Raw genomic sequence first — 21,193 nt, forward strand, 5'->3', positions numbered from 1 at the left:
CCCGAATCCGATAAGCAGAGAAACCACGTTAAGCTTGATTCCACTTGATATTGAGGAGATTTCTGGTCTCACGGTCAAATATTATAAACACTGAATATGAATTGGTCGCATAGACCCCGGACTTGCGCCGGGCCCCTCTATACCGTGGAATCCCCCTACGGCCGTCCTCGCCCCACTATAGTGTCCCCAGCTAGCCCAACTAAGAAGGCGGTCTCTGTGGGCGGTGATCCTGCAGTGACCGGCAGTAAAGACCACCGGCCCAAAAGGGATCCAACAGGCACATCAATCAATTCCCCATCTACCCTGTGCTTCTGCCACTTACCGGGTGGCCCAACTTCGCACCGACTGATTCAATTTGTGTTCAGGGTGGAGGTATACAATTCTCATCTTGGCCTCTATTTTCACTAGCCAGAGAGACTCGCGAACCTGGGTAGCCCCCGTTGATCGCGCGGCAATACAAAGGAAGTGTGGTTATATACGTCTTGGTGGCTCCACACCCTCCAGCACGGCCAGCTTACCATTTGGATTTGACAGGTTTCAGCTGGTATTCAAGCTGGAGCTAGAGCTGGTCTGTGCCATTCCATTGCTGCTTCGGTCTCCTAGTTCTGTTTAGAGGAACACTAAAGCACATGTGCTGAAAACCAGCCACCTCGATTGACGATCTTGTCATGCAAGACTAGGCACCAAAGGCCTCATTGAAAGAGGGCTGGTCTTTGTTGTTGCATAGTTGGTCGTCATGGAAGACGACGAAGATACTGTCATGGGGGATTCTCACAAGCTTCCTTCCTTGCCCTCCCACACTTCTCTAACCCATCCCCCTCCCTCTGCGCATCTCCAGAACAGGCCAGAACCTATTCTTACACCGTCTTTCTTGCCTCAACCTGCCATCAAATCACCATCCCCTGGTTCCGAACCCTTTGCATCTCGTGATGCTGCCATCCCGTCAGACATGGCACCTCCCGATCGTCTGATCAAGATGAGTGACTCGGAGACCAACTCGGCTGAAAACTCCACGAGGAATGACAGCCTGGTGGAGGCTAACTCGGATTGGTCTGATGAAGAGGTTGCATCCAAGGCTGGATTGCCTCTTGCGTCTTTGGCCACTGGTCTGTGTTATGATATTCGGATGCGTTATCATTGTGAGGTTCGCCCCACCTCGGACGTTCACCCGGAAGATCCGAGGCGTATCTACTACATCTACAAAGAGCTCTGCCGAGCAGGCCTTGTTGACGACCCAGACTCAACTCGGCCGCTGGCCCCTGTGACTCTTCAACGAATTCCAGCTCGCCACGCCACGGAGGAGGAAATCGTCCGTATTCACACCGAGGCTCACTATGCATTTGTCCAGAGCACCAAAGGTATGTATAAAGCATGTCTGTCACCTTTTGAATTGACAAGCCCGCTGACCAAAGGTCAGACATGAATGACGATGCCCTGGTTCACTTGGAGAACAATCGGGACTCCATCTACTTCAACCGCTTAACTTTCACCTCATCGCTTCTCTCTGCTGGTGGCGCCATCGAGACCTGCTTGGCGGTGGCCCGGCGGAGGGTCAAGAATGCCATCGCGGTCATTCGTCCGCCTGGCCACCATGCAGAGCACGATACCGCAATGGGATTCTGTTTGTTCAACAACGTGTCCGTGGCGGCACGTATCTGCCAACAGGAACTGGGCGACCAGTGTCGCAAGATCATGATCCTTGACTGGTAAGTGCTAGCTTGTCTTGTCCAATGTCTTGAAGTATCACTGCTGACCGGACCCTAGGGATGTTCACCATGGTATGCTGGACCGAAGTGCAATAAAAGAATGATGCATTGACATTCTCAAAAAGGAAACGGAATCCAGAAGGCATTCTACAACGACCCCAATGTTCTCTACGTCTCACTCCACGTCCACCAAAATGGCAAGTTCTATCCAGGCGGTGACGAAGGAGATTGGGACCACTGTGGTGAAGGCCCTGGTGTTGGAAGGTAGGTATTCCGAGTCCGTCTGGACTTACTATCAATGCCGCACGAGGATACCATTGATTGACTCTTACAGAAACATCAACATTCCGTGGCCTGACCAGGGAATGGGCGATGGCGACTATCTGTATGCTTTTCAACAAGTGGTGATGCCTATCGCCTTGGAATTTGACCCGGATCTCGTAATCAGTAAGTTTTGCATTTTCTGGCCTTTGGAGACATTCTAACTTCGATCTCGTAGTTGCGGCTGGGTTTGACGCCGCTGCCGGAGATGTCTTGGGCGGTTGCTTTGTGTCGCCAGCTTGCTATGCTCAAATGACGCACATGCTAATGACTCTTGCCAATGGCAAGCTTGCAGTCTGCTTGGAGGTATGTAGGCAGTAATTGGTCATGGCGAGCTGCAAATCTGACAACGTGTGGGTAATATAGGGAGGGTATAACTTCCGATCCATCTCCAAATCAGCTTTGGCAGTCACAAAGACCCTAATGGGCGAGCCTCCAGACCGCTTGCTCGTCACAGCCCCCACGGAGGCGGCAACTTCAACTGTCCGTCGGGTCATGGGCATTCAAGCTCAGTTTTGGCGGTGCATGTTCCCTAAACCACCTGCTGTTCCGGTTTGGGGAGCTCGGCTTCATGGTCAGCGACCATCGTGCGATCAGTCAGACTTGTTGGGTGGAGCTAACCGCATGACAGATTTTCTTCGTGAAGCCCAATCGAAGCAGCTGTACGATAGCTTCAAACTTACGCCTCTGTATGTCTATCGCACGGTCATCTCCAAGTCGTTCGAGAATCAGGTTCTGGCAAGGTAAGCCGCGGAAGGATCGTCAGTAGCTGCCAACACATCATCTCACCTCTTGCAGCCCTAACTATGCCCAACCGGTGCCCCTTGTTGTTATTTTTCATGACCCGTGAGTGATCTCTCATGCTTGTTGCCTGAGAAAGTCGTCTAACCCAACCGGTCTAGTCCCGAGATTATGGGTCACCCCCATCCAGTGACCAACCGATTGGAAGCCCATAACTGCTGGTTGGTAAGTCAGCCAGCATGGCTGAGCGGCCTTACTTTCGCTAACCTAAGCAAGGCTGATGTCCAAAAGGAGTACATCGCATGGATCATTGGTAAGGGTTATGCCGTGATCGACGTCAACATTCCTAAGCATATCACCAAGGAGCCGGTAAGTCGAAGATCAGTTTAGAATTCCGTGTGACTTTTACTCACTCCGGAATATCTAGGCCACCAACCGATATGAGGATGAAGATGAGGACCGCCCCACTGCGACTGAGGAGTTGGCGAGTTATCTGTGGGACAACTACATTGAGTAAGACACGAAACCCTAAAACCCTCCGCTGACATGGTAGATGTCGCTAATGCAGATGCTGCAGGCCTAACGAGTCCGCACCGATCTTTTTCTTCGGCATTGGCAATGCCTTCTACGGTGTTGCCAATCTATTGATCAACAGAGGTTTGCCTGAAACCCTATCTACTGGGAAGGACACAAATGGCCCTAACTCTAGCAGAAAATCTGTACAAGCATATCAACGGCGTTATTTCATTCGTGGCGGAGAATCCAGTTCGCGCGATCGCATCCCCGACTCAGACTTGGCTGTCCAAATGGTATCGTGAGGTAAGCCGATCTGATGTCGCGTCTCCGAGAGGCATTCGAACTTACCAGTGGCACTTTTTCACAGAACTCTCTGGTCTTTGTTTCGCAGACACACGGCGTCTGGGCCCGTAAGCCGTCTAAGCGCTATGGCACCCTGAGGCAATCACCCAAAACGCAGCTGAGCGAAATGCTGGCCGATCATAAGGAGGAAGTCTTCCAGTGGCTTGCCGAGCGCGCCGACCAGGAAGATGACGAGGCCACTGAAGATGAAGAGGACGTCGACCAGGATTCACCCATGAAGGGCTAGGTCGACAGCATTTCCATATTCTTACTGTCTTCCCTCCATTCTCGTCATCTCTTCATAATGGAACCGGAGAGGTCCATATGGAGGGAGAAGAAGAGATAGAATTCCCGCTCCCCAATCAACCCCAATTTCCAACCGTCAACCCAATCTCAATCACTTCAGCTACAAAAAAAAACCCTTCCAAGGTTGTTGCCCGTGGTTCAACTTTATCCACCCACAGAGGTCCCGCAGATGTATAAATAGCGTGGCGTAGATGTATCGCGGGGTAGCGAAAACGAACTCATGTAGTCTTGCGTCTTGGACGGTCCTCCCGCTGCTCGTCCCCTCGCCACTCTCGTTCCAAGGTTCACACAACCCAAACGAACACGAACGGATCAAACCCTGGGGCTCAGAACCGACGATGCGACGGGTCGCAAGACATCGATTCCAAGAGACCATTCATGGATGTGGTAAGCCGTTGGGTGAGACATCCCCAACCACACTATCGCATTATGGGGGGTGACCAGCTCATCTCCTGCGTCAAGCCGAGTTCGCTGATCTCTCCAATCGCCCTCCGACTGTCTATCTTGGTAGCCACGGTGATGCATCATGTCCCCGGTCAATGTAACTGTGTCTCAAAGGAGAGATACTCACCTGTTACCCCGGAACCGCGTTGGCGGCAATCAGGGTACGGTACGAGCGCCTCTTTCACCCTTGGCCTGCATCATACATCTCGGTAGCGTCGCTTTTTGAAGCCATGGGATCTAAACATTCGTCTCGTCGGGTCGAAGCGCCGAGACATCGTGGCTGCAATCGGGAGCTTGCTCGTTTATCTTATGCCATCTGTCGGGTGCACCATGGGCATCTCCCTATGCTTCCTCCGGCAGTCCTTTCACCACTTGCCAACGTGAGACATGCACCATGGTTGACTTGGGCTGTGTTAGTCTGGTGATGGACGGCCTGACGATGCGGTAACGTCTGTATCCTTGGCCCAGTCTATTGTCTCGGAAAAGGCAGACCGGAAATGGAGTTATCCACCACTTTGATCCTAGTTGATGACAAGAGATTCGAATATCTTGGAAATGAGACGAAGTAGCCGCTGAGAGGCCGTCGTGTTCCCGCATATATACGTCGGGCAGAGAGAAGAGGAAAACTATATAAGTGACCTCGAGGCCCGGCCGAGGAAGGAGCTATCCAACTTCAGACCTGAAATCATCTCCAGAATCTCGCTAGCCTTTGTGACTTCTCTTCCATCCCTTCAAGCAAGACACGCACATCTACCGACCTGGGAACAACATGCATTTCACTACCCTCCTCGCCTCTGTTGCCGCTTTGGCTCCTATGGTCAGCGCCGTCGGCGACGCCGTCGTCGTGAACAACTGCGCCGACCCAGTCTATCTCTGGTCAGTGGGCAGCTCGGTCAGCCCAATGCAGACCATCGAGGCTGATGGTCAGTACTCCGAGGTCTTGCACTATGACGATGTCTCTGGTGGTATCTCCCTGAAGATCACCACCGGGTCCAACGGTCTGTACGACGGCAGCCCCCAGACCAACTTCGCCTACTCCCTGGACGGGAACAACATCTGGTACGACCTGTCGGATGTCTTCGGTGACCCCTTCTCCGGCAATCCATTGGTTGTGACGCCCTCCATCACCACCTGCCCGAACATCTGCTGGGCCAGCGGCGTCTCCCCCAGCGGCAGCCAAACCCAAGAATGCGACGCGAGTTCGAACATCACGCTCACCCTGTGTGCGGATCAGTGCTAAGTCATTGGCAGAGGGATCCATTAAGCGCTAGGATGCCTCTGGTTTGTTGGATTTGGGTGGCTGGGGCAGTGCGGGAAATCGGAGCAATGGGAGCTAATCGTTGTGGGGAAGCGAAGGAGCCTCACTCGACTCGTTCGCCGTTGGTCATTGGGTCATTGGGGGCGTGGATTGGCTGTTGGGGCCTGTTTATATTGGAGTTCCATAATGCGTAAGAGGACATCAGAGAATATGATTCTTTGGGCTTGCACTCCATGTCTTGCGTTTAGGCAGCCACCCTGCCTTGTATCGTCTGCTATCCATGGACATGTCGGAAATGCACAGCTGGGTTTTAGAGTCATGAGTGGACGACAGTTCCGGTTGGAATTCGCATGGACAGAAGTCGATACCACATGCAAGGCATCTACGAGTACCATGATGCCTACCGATTGCGCAACCATTCCTTCTGTGTCCTCCGGACTTACCTACATAGAATGTAGCAGGTACATCCATCCAACCTCCGAAGTAACGTCCGGCGTCCACCGCCCAGGCCAAAACAGCTGCAGAAAACCACCGCCTTGTGGCTACCCTTTATCGGCGGAACGCCCCCCTCGTTGCCTTTGCAATAATCAAACCCCTGTTGCTCGTCATCGCGGATATTCTTGTCGTGCGTGTATTGGGCCAATATCTACGTGGATTTGCCCGTGAAATCTGGCTTGCGTTGGTCCAATCAAAGCCCTTACCTGATTTGCCTCCCTAGAGCCTTTCTTCCTTTGATGTCCCCAAGGTCCTCTGTTGCTGCACGCTTGTGGTTGTCTCATAGAGGCCTCAGTTACAATTCCACCGTCCGTTCATATCTGTGCTCCCGCATCTCGACCCTGATTCGTCCTATTTGGCCCCCGTCATCGGTTTCATCTCGTGAGCACCTTCACTGCTGGGCCCGCTCGTTCTCTTATTCTTCCTCCCACTCTACCTGCTCTTTTCCCGCCAAACCCTCGGCCATGAGTCAGACCGAACGCATCACAGAAAGCTTGGAGAGGCCGGAGCTCGATGATCGTTCCTACCGTGTCATTCGCCTGCCGAATCAGCTGGAGGCCCTGCTGGTACACGACCCGGACACCGATAAGGCGAGTGCTGCAGTCAATGTCAATGTGGGCAATTTCTCCGATCAAGATGATATGCCAGGGATGGCACATGCGGTAGAGCACTTGCTGTTCATGGGCACAAAAAAGGTACGTGTCGTTACTGACCATTGCCGGGGGTTGCGGCTCGCGGGAGGTGGCGAAGCTGACATGGTTGATTTGCCTGCTATTAGTACCCCAAGGAGAATGCCTACAACCAGTATCTAGCCTCTCATTCTGGATCCTCAAATGCGTACACAGCCGCTACTGAAACAAACTACTTTTTTGAGGTCTCCGCTACTGGCGACTCGAGCGAGCCCAAATCCATGGGCCAGAATACACCCACCGACTCCACCAATGGGTCCAATGGCACCCATGAGAATGTCAGCGAGTCTTCATCTAACTGTACGGCTGAATCTGGCGGCAAGTCGCCGTTGTATGGAGCCCTGGACCGCTTTGCACAGTTCTTTGTTTCTCCGCTCTTTCTGGAGTCCACATTAGATCGTGAACTGCGGGCTGTAGATTCGGAGAACAAGAAGAATCTTCAGAGTGATTTGTGGCGGCTCATGCAACTGAACAAGTCTCTTTCCAACCCTGCACATCCGTACCATCACTTCTCCACGGGAAATCTGCAGACTCTCAAGGAGGACCCACAGAAACGCGGCCTGGAGGTCCGCAGTGAGTTTATTCGGTTCTACGAAAAGCACTACTCGGCCAATCGAGCGAAGTTGGTCGTTCTGGGACGGGAGACCCTGGATGTTCTGGAACAATGGGTTTGCGAGCTGTTCGCTGATGTTGAAAACAAGAATTTGCCCCAGAACCGCTGGGATGATGTGCAGCCCTTCTCCGAAGAAGACATGTGCACCCAAGTCTTTGCAAAGCCGGTCATGGACTCACGCTCCATGGATATGTACTTCCCTTTCTTGGATGAGGAAAACCTCAACGACACTCAGCCCAGTCGGTACATCAGCCATTTGATTGGTCACGAGGGGCCAGGCAGTGTTCTGTCTTATTTGAAGGCCAAGGGCTGGGCTAATGGTCTTTCTGCGGGAGCTATGCCGATTTGCCCGGGATCTGCCTTCTTCACGGTCTCCGTACGCCTAACACCAGAGGGTTTGAACCAGTATCAGGAAGTCGCCAAGGTGATTTTCGAATACATTGCCATGATCAAAGAGCGCGAGCCCGAACAATGGATCTTCGACGAGATGAAGAATTTGGCCGAGGTGGATTTCCGGTTCAAGCAGAAGACCCCTGCCAGCCGATTCACTAGTCGCTTGAGCAGTGTCATGCAGAAGCAGATGCCTCGCGAGTGGCTCCTGAGCGGGTCACTACTGCGAAGATTCGACCCCGACTTGATCAAGAAGGCCATGTCCTATTTACGGGCTGATAACTTCCGACTGATCATCGTGTCCCAGGAGTACCCGGGTCAGTGGGACCAGAAGGAAAAGTGGTACGGTACAGAGTACAAGGTCGAGAAGATCCCTCAGGACTTCCTGAGTGGCATTCAGACTGCCCTGGATTCGACTGCCGACAATCGTACCTCCAATGTGCATATGCCGCACAGGAACGAGTTCGTTCCGACGAGATTGTCGGTGGAAAGGAAGGAGGTCGCTGAGCCCGCCAAGACCCCCAAGCTAATTCGCCATGATGACCGCGTTCGTCTTTGGTTCAAGAAGGATGACCGCTTCTGGGTTCCCAAGGCGACTGTCCATGTGACGCTGCGCAACCCGCTCGTCTGGGCGACGCCGGCCAACCTCATCAAGACCAAGTTCTACTGTGAGCTGGTGCGAGACTCTCTGGATGAGTATTCGTATGACGCCGAGCTTGCCGGACTGGATTACCATCTGGCAGCGAACATTCTGGGTCTTGACGTCTCTGTCGGCGGCTACAACGATAAGATGTCTGCCCTATTGGACAAGGTGTTGACCACCATGCGTAGCCTGACTGTTAACCAAGATCGCTTCAACATCATCAAGGAGCGGTTGACGCGGGCTTTCCGCAACGCCGAGTACCAGCAGCCATTCTACCAAGTTGGTGATTATACTCGGTACTTGCTATCCGAGAGAAGTTGGATCAACGAGCAGTATATAGAGGAATTGGAGCATATCCAGGCAGATGATATCATCAACTTCTACCCTCAGCTGCTGGAGCAAACCTATATCGAGGTTCTTGCTCACGGAAACCTTTACAAGGAAGATGCCTTGCGCATGACGGGTTCCGTTGAGACGATCCTCAAGGGCCGTCCCCTTCCTCCGTCGCAGTGGTACCTGAGACGCAACATGGTTTTGCCCCCCGGAAGCAACCACATCTACCGGCGGACCCTCAAAGATCCTGCGAATGTCAACCACTGCATCGAATACTATCTCTATATCGGAATTTTTTCCGATCAGATTCTCCGATCAAAGCTGCAGTTGTTTTCTCAACTAACAGACGAGCCTGCATTCGACCAGCTCCGCAGCAAGGAACAGCTCGGATATGTGGTCTGGAGCGGTTCGCGGTATAATGCGACTACCATGGGCTACCGGGTAATTATTCAGAGCGAGCGTACCGCGCCGTACCTGGAATCTCGTATCGAGTCCTTCCTGTGCGAGTTTGGATCCAGCTTGGAAAGCATGCCCGAGGAAGAATTCGAAGGGCATAAGCGGAGCGTGATCAACAAGCGCTTGGAGAAGCTCAAGAATCTGGGCTCGGAGACTGGTCGGTACTGGAGCCACGTTGGATCAGAGTACTTTGATTTCCTGCAGCATGAGAGCGATGCAGCCAACGTGCGCACTTTGACCAAGGCCGATTTGCTGGACTTCTACCGACAGTACATTGACCCGTCTTCAACCACCCGCGCCAAACTGTCTATTTACCTGGATGCACAGTCGGGTGCCGACATGGGCGAAGCTGATGCGACTGAGAAGCGGTCTCGCTTAGTTGAGATGGTCAAGACTCAGCTCGATGCTGCCGGCTTTGAGGTGGAAAGTGCTCATCTAGACGCTGCGTTCCAAGAATTGGACATCGCATTGATTGACCACTCGCAAATCGTATACATTGCCAAGTCTTTCCTGCTTACAGAGCTGAATCTGTCACATGCACAGATCGACCCCGTTCTCGAACAACTAGAGCGCAATCTCGCTGTGAAGCTGAAGCAACTGGGACTCGAGCCAAACACGGAGAGTGACAAGAAGGCGCCGGCTCCTAATGGCTCCACTCCCGCCACCACCCAGGTGGCTGTCACGATCACCGATGTTCCCACCTTCAAGGCCGGTCTTTCTGTCAGCACTGGACCTGTTCCGGTGACAGACATTAGTGAGTTTGAGGATTTCGATGCCAAGCTGTAAATGCATTGCATGTCTCCTTGGTATGGGGAATGGGTGCGTGGAGCATGAAACGAGAGTTGGGGAGTTGAATGTAGAAGGGGCCCAGATTTTACACAGCATACTATCGTAATCAATTACTATGAATCTACCCATATTTGTCAATTGGTGCAACTCGTCTCTCTTTCGACTCCTTTGACGGTTTGAGTTGTATGTGATGTACATCGAGCTGCTTCGGGCAGGCGGTCACCCCGATAGCGATAACGAAACGGCGCAACTCTCCAAGAGCTGCGCGGCCTTCCAGTTCACTCGGAGCGTTCACACGACCATCATGGCGACCACGACAGCAACAGCGATCCAAAGCAGTCGCCCGTGAGTGATGAATTCCCATGTCTATCATATTTTGAGCCCCCCTGGAAACTAAAAGTGACCAATGCCCAGTCCAATCCTCCCCAAGGAGTTCTCCGCACAGCAACCGCAGACGATCCGCCTATACCCTTTGTCCAATTACACATTCGGCACCAAAGAGACACAACCAGAGGAAGACCCATCTGTGTTGGCTCGCCTCAAGCGGCTGGAGGAACACTATGACGATCACGGCATGCGCCGTACCTGTGAGGGTGTTCTCGTCTGCCACGAACACAACCACCCGCACGTCTTGATGCTCCAGATCGCCAATGCCTTCTTCAAGCTGTATGTCCCATCGCATGGGTGTAGGCGAGGGAAATGGAAATGGCTGCTAATCATGCAAATCGCGTTCCAGTCCGGGAGATTACCTACACCATGATGACGAGGAGGTCGACGGGTTCAAGAAGCGGCTGAACGAGCGCCTGGCCCCCGTAGGCTCGCAGTTCTCTGGTGAAGGCGTCAATGAAGACTGGGAGATTGGTGACACACTGGCCCAATGGTGGCGGCCGAACTTTGAGACGTTCATGTACCCATTTCTGCCAGGTCATGTCACACGGCCCAAGGAGTGCAAGAAGCTGTATTTTATCCAGCTGCCCAAAAAGAGTGAGTGGATCCTTGTGTCCTGGATCATTTGATTGGATGATGGAGTTGCATTGGCTCACACCATGCGCGCGAGCGATATCTGCAGAGGTCCTTTCCGTGCCCAAGAACATGAAGCTTCTGGCTGTGCCGCTGTTCGAACTGTATGACAACACCGCCCGCTACGGCCCGCAGCTGTCGGCCATCCCGCACCTGTTGTCCCGGTACAACTTTGAGTTTGTGGACGAGAACGACACTGTGGTAGCAGTCACTCCGGGCACGCCTCTCGAGGAGCACCAGATCCCCCGGGCTCGCGTACTGGCTGGCGGCGACGACGACGGGCAGGACACCGGGATGACGGATATTGGCGCGGAAGGAGACAAGGGGCCCGATGGGCAGTAAGATGGAGGCAGAGCGATTAGAGCGACCATAATCTAACGTTTCGGGTGACACCCGTTAACCGGAATCCTATCGTTTCGGAGCCTGTTGATTTGCTTAAAACGGCTAATAATCTTCCGGTGCGTTTCGGCGGGCTTCAGGCCGAATTCGCCGTGCGGCCGTGTATATCCACGGGCAGATAGATATATACATTCAGGCGTCACCAAGCTCTTTCGTGGCTTAGGATCCATGGATTACATGGACTCCGACGGGCGTGGCATGTATCATTGGGTCCAGGGGGTTTTACCTGCACGCTGCTATATCCGGCTATTTATTTATACTGCGGCGTTGAAGCGCACTAGTGCTCTATACGCACATCGTCCAGGTCAGAGGGGGCTATACTCACGGTGGCCAATAATAATATGTCAACCTGGTCAATAATATGTCCAATCGTACAGTGCAGTTGCTCGTTAGTCGGATTTCTTTCGCCGAGAATGGCCCGATCCGCTTCCCACCGGCACTCTCACCGGAGAAAAGAGGACGCCACGTTCTTGAAGGATTTGATCAAAACACCATCTCTCACTTCCCATCCTGACCCGCATCGCGCATCGCAGGCCAACCAAACACCTACTCGGCCCCCCTACTGCACCCCGCTCAACCACGCCAGCCGGGGGCCATGGCCGGCGTCCGCACGCACTGCGCAGGGGGGACAACGTGAAGAACTGCAGGAATGCTGATCTTAACCGAATCCCCACCACTCAACGATGGAACTCATCCTTCGGCGCCGGACCACGAACCTCTTTCGACCGTCGCCCTCGTGGTTAGCCTTGGTTCAGCCTTGGTTAGCTGCTGTTGCTGCGACTCCGGCGAAACCCCCGTTTCCGGAGTCCTATCCTATCTTCTCTCCCCATGCGACATTAGCGCTTCGCTGTTAGAGTGTTGCGGCCCCGCTGACAACGTGGAGCTAGGGCTGGTGCCAGCGCCTACAAAAAGCAATAGCACGCCGCGCGGAGACCGAGTCTGCATCGGACGGAGACCGGATTTCCTTGATACCATTCCCCTGTCTCTATATCTGCCACCCGCCTTGGTTGCGGTCTCCTTAGAAGACAGCTCGTGCTTCTAGATCAGGATGATGTACCTGGACCGCGCCTGGACAGCGGTTGTTGCCACGGCGGTGCTGGCAGTTGCTGCGCCGTCAAGACCTGTCCGTCGAGGTAAGCCGAGACTGCATTCCCGCGTGCTGGGTGCCAGGCTGGTTTAGGTCTGACTTTCAGCGTAGATGTTTCCTCCGACGTGCTGAGCGATCTTACTTTGTACGCGCAGTACTCGGCAGCAGCATACTGCACGACCAACTTCAACTCGACGGGCACGGCGCTGTCTTGCTCCACGGACAACTGTCCTGAGGTGCAGTCGGCGGATACCTTGACACTATATGAATTTGATGAGTACGTGTACCAACCACCAATCTTCAGCCATATCAGAAAAAAACTCACTGTATCTAGGACCACTGACTTTGGCGATGTCACCGGCTTCTTCGCCGCTGACTCGACCAACAACCTGCTCGTCCTCTCCTTCCGAGGCAGCAGCACCATCAGCAACTGGATTGCCGATCTGGACTTTATCCGCACCGATGTAAGCGACCTCTGCAGCGGATGTGAAGCCCACAGCGGGTTCTGGAAGTCTTGGGAGACCGTTGCAGACAAGATGACGTCCGAGGTCCAAGCGGGCATAAAGAGTTACCCGAACCACAAGCTCGTGGTGACCGGCCACAGCTTGGGGGCTGCCCTGGCAGTGCTCGGTGGCACTGCGCTTCGTAAGGCAGGCTATGAATTGGACATCGTGAGTCCCCTCCAAGCCGTGTTTGATCTGGATGTTTCCCGTCAAGTCCTGGAGAGAACTAATCATAGATGCACAGTACACTTACGGTGAGCCGCGCGTGGGAAACAAGGCGCTGGTCACCCATATAACCAACCAAGGCAGCCTGTGGCGCGTGACGCACACGGATGACATCGTTCCTAAGCTGCCGCCCGCTTCGTTTGGGTTCTCACAGCCAAGCCCTGAATTCTGGATCACCAGCGGAAATGATGAGACGGTGACCACCTCGGACATCCAAGTCATTGAGGGCATAGATTCGACCGATGGAAATGCCGGGACGCTGTTGGATAGTGTTTCGGCGCATAAATGGTATATCATCGACATTGACGAGTGTGATTAGAGGAAGTGCTCTGGTTGATGCACTATGTGGAAAGTGACTATTGATCTTACGAATGCTACTTTGGATGTATTCAGCGTATGCTCGAGAATGTTCATATTGGTCAATTGAGATGTTCACTCCAAGTCTATCGGAAGTCCACCGAGATAGCCCTGTGTTTCACAGCTGAACGGGCCCAATCGGGACCACCATCTCCCGATCCTTACTCATCGACGGGCAAAGGCTTGTGCTGCATCAGAAACTCCTCCCAGGTCGTGGTGCTGAATGTTCTGCATAAACCCGGCCGGGAGGAAAAGACCTTGCTGGGGATCGGAAGACCCCGAATATACGCTTCCACCTCGGCCTTGCTATCGAAATAATGGACCGTCGTCAGTTCACCATTCGTCATCTGCGTCACGTTGGGCAACGAGGACCTGATGAGCAAGCTCACGCCGGCAGCCACTGCGGCATCTGCCACGGCTTTGCCCTGGTCGGTCTCGGCTATACCAGTCAGCGTGTCCCAAACTGGTAGATATCAATCAGGGCGCGTTCGGATATAGGGATTTCCATCACCGTCAGAAGCACTCACAATCAGTCATAGAGAAGACCGCAGATGTCTTGTGGAGTGCAATATAGAGTGAAGAAAGGTCGTTCATGTCGGCCTAAAAGAGAGCCCTATTGGTTAGAAACGTGGATCTCGACATTGGCCTGGTTCACATACTTCGACGATCTCGACTCCTCACTTCTTCAGCGCCTCTGCGGCTGGCTTCGTGGTATCCAGAGTAATACCACGCAGACGGAATTGCTTCGAGGACTCTTCATGGATCAAGATATAATCGATCACCGCACCGCCTTGCAGGCCAGTTGCGCCGAAGACGACGAAGAGCTTGCTCGTGATGGTAGACATAGGCACGGAGGACTCTAGAATCGCAATCTGTAATGATTTGATCGTCCAATGGTACAGATGTTGTTGATGTAGTCCTCATATTTATACCTCATTTTCGAAGTATCATGGCCAATCGTCACGGAACAGCTTTGGGGCCCCGGCGGAATACGTTTCCCGCTCGGATTTCAGTGTTGCCGGCATCCATCGACGGCATGGGGTTCAAATCAGGATCTACAATTGAGTCCGGCGTCGAGCAACGGAGTTCGAACTCAATTCCCGGTCGATGTTGTTAATTCCCCCTTAGTTTCGACCTCAGTAGATCAACAGCTTTCCTGAGGCAGAAGTAAAGTGAGAAATGGGGTGCTGCGGATAACCCACTATTCCCATAGACTAAAAGGTCCAAGAATGAAATCACCATGGTGATTCCACACTGCCGCAGCTTATATTAACAGGTGACTACATAGGATCACACTAGATTAAATAAAGGCCTAACTAGTATATAGTCTACTATATAAAAATACCTATATCTTTAGTTCTAATTAATCTAAGGCTATTAATTAAATAAATTGACTACCTTCTTCTATATATCTAATATCTATAGTAATATATAATATAACTCCCCTACCTGAAGGAATGGCTCACTTACCCAGGAATCGAGCGTTTTGTGGTCAATTGCGGTGAAGGAATCACCCTAGGCTCAGATAACAAGTTGTTCACTTTCAGTCACTACAGAGCCAGAAAGTTTCCGGTTTCATTAGATGCCATCTGCGTCCCCAATGCTTTCCACATACGATTCTTTGATCATAGAGCCAAATTAGTAGCGCTATAGCTATCTAAAGTTCTATATATTTAGTAGAATCAAAGACATATACTTTCTACGCTAACCCAACATAGCTTTAACAAGAATCTACTCCTATATATACAATCTGATTCTATAATACCATCGTCAATGGTACGATGTAAGATGTGATCAAGATGTGTAATTGACTAAGATATGAGGATGGCTACGTAATGATGTTATTCTGGAGTCACCTGACTCCACTCCATAACAGGTGCCCGCTCAAGAAAAGACGCCGTCCTCGGTGTTATACTGTCGCAGAAAACGCTCCTAGAGAAACTACGAATCCCTCCTTCCGTCCCTAATATTCTATATCCTTATCATCCTCTTCATCTTCCATATCTGCATTATACGCGCCATCCAGTATACAGCATCTCTTAGTGTTAGGGTCTTAGCGGAGTCTAAGACGTCTTTTCACCAGGACTACCGCGTAAGTAGTGCTAGAGCTATAGAAAAAGGTGGTATACTCCTATAAGAGATAAGCAATCTCTGTATTCACTTATCTAATTATATCTATAACAGCGAGGGCTTTATCCTTTATATCGCCTAGCAAAGTCTATATAATTAGCTATATTAGATAAAACATATTATATAGGGATAGGGTATCTATAATATATATAATATTATTATCAGTCACAGTATTGATAATATAATTAATATATATAGTATTATATATTAACTAATAATAGATCTTTTAGGTCTCCTTATTGATAAGTTCAGTTAATATAATATACACTATAAAGGTATCCTATAAGATAGTTAAGATAAACTATATAATACAGGATAAAGCAATACCTATATATAATACTATGTTATCTAGGGACAGTTTATATACTAATTCTTTAACGCCTATAACTAGTTCACTAAGACAGCTTAAAGGCGCTTTAATAGCGCTAAATATTAAATATAGCAGTTTAGGGTCAAGGTTAGTGCTACTTTAATATATAATAAGACTAGTATAAGGAGTAGTATATATATTATAGTAACGATAGGTATATTATAATTTAAATATAAATTTACCTTAGTGTATCTTATTTACTCTAGTATAGTAGATTATTACTATATATAGTTTATTATAGTTAATACTAAAGTATACTATAAATATAGCTTTTAGGATACATTTATTGTGGTTAAGGGGGTTAGTATTATTAAAGGCTTAAAAGTGTATAAGGTATACCTATTATACTATTATATATTTATTAGAGATGATTATAACCCAGTAGATATAGTTTAGGTTAAGGATAAAATTTATATCAATATTTTAGTAAGATATAACTTCTAGGATTTTAATAGGTTTTTACTTCTTTATTAGTAGAGAGTAGCCTTCTAGATATAAAACTGTCTTAGTTAAAAGATTTAGTATAGTAACTATACTAATAGTAAAACTTAGATAGTGTGGTCTCAGGACCCCTATTAATATATAAGCTGCGGCAGGGTGAAACCATTCAGATGGTTTCATTCCTGGACCTTTTAGTCTATGGGAATAGTGGTTATCTGCAGCACCGCGTTTTCTTATTTGAAACTATCTAACTCAGAATTTAGGGGTTGTGTGTTTGAATCTGGGTGTATACTACTGGATTTATTTTGTACCTATTATATAATTATACTGCTGGATTAATTATCTAATAGATTTCCTTATCTAGATAATATTTAATCTTAGATAAGGATTTACCTTAATACCCTGAGTAAGCTACCGCTTAGTGGTTATATATATTAATAAGTATAATCCTCTAGATTTAATCTGCTAAAAGACCTAGTAAAAGGCTAGGTAAGGTTGCCTAATTCCAGCCTTAGGCTCTAAGGAAGCCTTAAAAATCAGTTAGGAAAAGCTTGGGGTTAAGCTTGATTCTTAGTGGGGGAGGATATGGTCTTAGGACCCCTATTAATATATAAGCTGTGGCAGGGTGAAACCATTCAGATGGTTTCATTCCTGGACCTTTTAGTCTATGGGAATAGTGGTTATCTGCAGCATCGCGTTTTCTTATTTGAAACCATCTGATTTTCGCCCTTTCTTGACCTTTTCTTCCTGAAAACTCTTCTCACTATAGGTAAGTGAACTTCCTGAGCTATCTATATATATAAGGGTGTGTAAGATAGAGTGTATATACTAATATGGTGTGTAGCTAAAGCTAAGGTGGTCGCGAATCTGTCTGTGTTTTTTGAGGGCCTAATAGCGGCTAATACTGTGGATATATCTAAAATAATAAATCCCCTAGATATAATAATCCTATAAACGCTAATTATATATTTATTTATAGATTGGTAGGGTAATACCCTAAGGCTAGTGAAGAGTGCCACTATATATTAGGCTATTTTTATATAGTAGGTTAAAGTAGAGGCCCTAACTAAAGAGGTGTATAACTCCTATAAGAAGATATTAGGTCTATTCATTTTATACTATACCCTAGTTATTAGGGGTATATCTATTTTTAATAGTGCTTATATTAACTATATATTTAGCTAAAATAGTAAATATTACTCTTTTTATAAGTCTCTGTATTTTTATATATAGCCTATATAGTGGACTAATAGTAGAATTTAGGGTAAATTATAGAGTACTGCTTATATTTATTATAGACCCTTTATATATTTAGAATCCTAAATATCTTTTCTTAAAGGCTAATAAAGTAAGGCTTAGTTTAACTGTTTTTATAAGTATATATAAGCTAATAAGGTATAGATAATGACTTTTTTAGTTATATTTAATAGTGCTATAGCTATAGATAAGTAATATAAGTAGGTTAGTGATAAACTGTTAAAAACCCCTAAAAAGAAAGGTTTATAGGGTTTAGTTAACCTAGGGTTTAGTTATAAAAAGCTATATAAGATTAGCCCTAATTTTAATATTTATTGGTATAAATTACTTTTAAATAACTATAAACTTAGTAAAAGTAATAATCCTATAGCTCTCTATTTAGCCTTTTAAGGTATTAAGACTATAGATATTTAGATCTATTTAGATATTAACTAGTTTATTAAGATATTTATAACTATAGGTGAATTAGAGATTTTATATAGGTAAAAAAAGAGGAGAAGAAAAATATCTTTATTATAAGTGAAGATAAAAAAGAGTAGTAAATACCTATATATAGGTATTTTAGTAGTTTCTAATTATTTTCTAGGTTTTCTAGTGTTTTTTTATTTCTTAGGGTGCTTAATAAAAGCCTTTTATATTTATTATTATAGGTTTTTAGTAAGCTCTATAAAGGCTATTAATCTTTATCCTAAGATAGGACTATTTCTCTCTTTTTATATTTATTAATATATAGATAAGAAAAGATAGAGGATAACTATAGTGAATAAGCTATTAAATATTATACTATTCTTTTATATTAGTAAATATACTAATTCTTTTAGTTCTATATTTTAAAGGATATCTTTTTTACTTTTTTTAAACCCTCTTTATTAGGGCCTAGATCTATAGATTTTTAGTTATTTACTTTTAAATCCTATTTATTAGATTTAGGTTTAGTACTAAAGGATTATATTTTTTTAGATATAGCTTTAGTAGGCTTTTATAAATATAATATAGTTTTATAGTTAGAGGTTTTAGTTCTTTTAAGTATAGCTTACTATATAGCCCTTTTAGATAGGGCCTTTTTCTATATTTTCCTTATACTTATTTTTGTTTTTATAATAATATAATTAATAATATCTTCCTTTTTTAGTAGATAGAAATAAGTACTTAACTATTTAAACTTATTTTATTTAATATATATAAATATAGATAGATTAGTGTATAAAAGTATAAAAGAGTTATCTTTAATAATTATATAAACTTTTTTAGATATTTCTATATATATTCCTACTTACTATAGTATAGAATAGGCCATTATAGATATCTATAATTATATAAAGTCCTCTTTATCTATATTTACTGTAATTAAGTGTAATCTATTAATTAATATATAAAGTATTTATCTACTAGATTCTTTAAATATATATATCTTTAAAAGATAGCTTTTAAATATTTAATATAGACTAAACTATTTACTTTTAAACTTTTTTCTATTTTTATTTTAGATAAATATCTAATTCCTTATAGAGAAACTAGTCTTTATCACTATAGAGTCTTAAATCTGCTTTTTTTTAATAGTATATATAAGAAGAAGTTTATTTATCTTTATTTATATATTTACTATATCTTAGATATAAAAATTAATATTATTAGTACTATTTAAGGTAGATATATTCTAATCTTTAGGGATTTAAAAGTAAATACTATAAATAAGAAAGAAAGGACTAAAATATATAAATAAATATTCCTATATATATATAGTGAAAAGGGCCTATAATAGATATAGATCCTAAATATATATTAGTTTATTTATAAAATATTTTATAAATATCTATCTAAATACCCTATTTAGATTTTTTATTTTCCTATTTATTTATAGATAATAAGGTATTATTGTCTAATAATAAATCTCTAAGATTCTTAAGAAATATTAAATAACACTAGATAGTAGGTTTAATCTATTATTAAAGATTAGCTTTTATAGGGTACTATATAAAAAGAAAATATCTTTATATAGGAACTAGCTAAGTATTTCTTTTATAGTTTTAAGGATAGCTTTAGCTATTAACTATTTAATTATATAATAAATAGCTATAATAATCTATCTATTCCTATTTAGGGTAGTTAATAGGTAACTAACTAAATTAATCTTTTAATATTTAAATAGGTATATATTAGTAGTAACTATATACTATACTGCTTCTCTTTTAAAGGACTTCTTTAGATTCTATAAAACTTAGTAATTTAAGTACTCCTAAATAGCTTTTTTAATATCTAATTAAATATTAAGCTACTAAATATAGGGCTAAATAACCTTATTTAGGCCTAAGAAACTAAGATACTTATATTTATAATAAATCTTTTATACTAAATCTATATAGAAAGGTGGTTTTAGGTATAGTATTTATATACTATTCTTATAGATAAATATAAACTAGTGTTCTAGGGCTTTTTTAGATAATAATATATTAATAGGTAAAAAGAGTGTCTAAAAACTTAGAGCTAGTAAACCTTAATATAGTATAAATAAAGGCTTTTCCCTTTAGATATATACTATCTATTAGGTATATAATAGTAGTAGTTAGCTATTTATCTTTAAGAATTCTTAGGATTATATATATTACTGCTAAATAGATATATTAGCTAAGCTAGATTATAGCTATATTTATAGATAAATTTTTAATAAAATCTAGCTATTAGCTAATAGTATTAAAAATAATAACTTTTAAACCTTTATAGTAATATATCCTTAGATTATATTCCTAGAACTCTTTAATTTAATAAGCTAAATATTTACTATATATAGTAATTATTTATAAATACTATAGATTTTTATAATTAATAATAATTATAGTTATTATCCTATTTTTAATATAATAGTTTTATAGATATAGGGCCTTTTTAATAACTAAGAGCTCCTTTTTATAAATAGGATAATTTAGTTTTGCTCTTTATAGTTTCCTCTTATTAAATATAATTAGATAAAAAAGATTAACTTTATTTTACTATATTAAGACTATTCTAAAAGCCTATTTAGAAGTATCTATTTTAATAGTAAAGGACTTTATATAGTCTAGTTAAATTAAAATAAAAGTTATAGTTATAGCTTCTTTTAATTAATAAAATATTACCTCTATAACTAAAATTTATTAAATAGGATAGAACTTCTTTATATAGAGCTCTATATTAGTTTTTTTTAGTAATTTATATAATAATATATATATCTTTATAAAATTATATATAAAATAGTAGTAATAGATAGTAAAGCTAAAGAATTAATAGACCTTATAAATATTCTATAGATATAGCTATATCTAGATTATCTTAACTTTCTCTAAAAGGAGTAAAATAGTCCTATTTTAAAGGATATAGCTATAGAA

General features: G+C 44.9%; 6 protein-coding genes across 6 annotated transcripts; 5 read left to right on the plus strand and 1 right to left on the minus strand.

Annotated features, from left to right (window-relative positions):
• Nucleotides 1–736: 736 nt before the first annotated feature.
• Nucleotides 737–3,873, plus strand: hdaA (histone deacetylase hdaA; the record flags this gene model as incomplete). The annotated part of the gene is made up of 15 exons (XM_056949291.1): nt 737–1,358; nt 1,418–1,706; nt 1,765–1,778; nt 1,832–1,970; nt 2,041–2,153; nt 2,206–2,333; nt 2,394–2,601; nt 2,659–2,770; nt 2,826–2,873; nt 2,930–2,993; nt 3,045–3,137; nt 3,196–3,281; nt 3,346–3,425; nt 3,481–3,587; nt 3,652–3,873. 15 exons carry the CDS (start codon nt 737–739, stop codon nt 3,871–3,873), a joined length of 2,325 nt encoding a protein of 774 aa, XP_056795224.1.
• A 1,272-nt stretch (nt 3,874–5,145) lies between these two features.
• On the plus strand, nt 5,146–5,616 carry N7459_010124 (putative BYS1 domain protein; the record flags this gene model as incomplete). The annotated part of the gene is made up of 1 exon (XM_056949292.1): nt 5,146–5,616. The coding sequence occupies one exon, from the start codon at nt 5,146–5,148 to the stop codon at nt 5,614–5,616; it is 471 nt and encodes a 156-aa protein (XP_056795225.1).
• Nucleotides 5,617–6,593: 977 nt separating this feature from the next.
• Nucleotides 6,594–10,039, plus strand: N7459_010125 (uncharacterized protein; the record flags this gene model as incomplete). The annotated part of the gene is made up of 2 exons (XM_056949293.1): nt 6,594–6,824; nt 6,908–10,039. 2 exons carry the CDS (start codon nt 6,594–6,596, stop codon nt 10,037–10,039), a joined length of 3,363 nt encoding a protein of 1,120 aa, XP_056795226.1.
• A 409-nt stretch (nt 10,040–10,448) lies between these two features.
• On the plus strand, nt 10,449–11,404 carry N7459_010126 (cleavage and polyadenylation specificity factor subunit 5; the record flags this gene model as incomplete). The annotated part of the gene is made up of 3 exons (XM_056949294.1): nt 10,449–10,708; nt 10,779–11,026; nt 11,112–11,404. The coding sequence occupies 3 exons, from the start codon at nt 10,449–10,451 to the stop codon at nt 11,402–11,404; spliced, it is 801 nt and encodes a 266-aa protein (XP_056795227.1).
• A 1,108-nt stretch (nt 11,405–12,512) lies between these two features.
• N7459_010127 (lipase family protein) lies at nt 12,513–13,595 on the plus strand (the record flags this gene model as incomplete). Its single annotated transcript, XM_056949295.1, has 3 exons — nt 12,513–12,594; nt 12,660–13,219; nt 13,296–13,595. 3 exons carry the CDS (start codon nt 12,513–12,515, stop codon nt 13,593–13,595), a joined length of 942 nt encoding a protein of 313 aa, XP_056795228.1.
• A 199-nt stretch (nt 13,596–13,794) lies between these two features.
• N7459_010128 (NmrA-like family-domain-containing protein) lies at nt 13,795–14,227 on the minus strand (the record flags this gene model as incomplete). The annotated part of the gene is made up of 2 exons (XM_056949296.1): nt 13,795–14,096; nt 14,161–14,227. 2 exons carry the CDS (start codon nt 14,225–14,227, stop codon nt 13,795–13,797), a joined length of 369 nt encoding a protein of 122 aa, XP_056795229.1.
• Nucleotides 14,228–21,193: the final 6,966 nt, after the last annotated feature.

This window comes from Penicillium hispanicum (assembly GCF_028827665.1).
Source record: "Penicillium hispanicum strain IBT 35686 chromosome Unknown utg000009l_segment0_segment0, whole genome shotgun sequence".
In the NCBI taxonomy this organism is placed as follows: domain Eukaryota; kingdom Fungi; phylum Ascomycota; class Eurotiomycetes; order Eurotiales; family Aspergillaceae; genus Penicillium; species Penicillium hispanicum.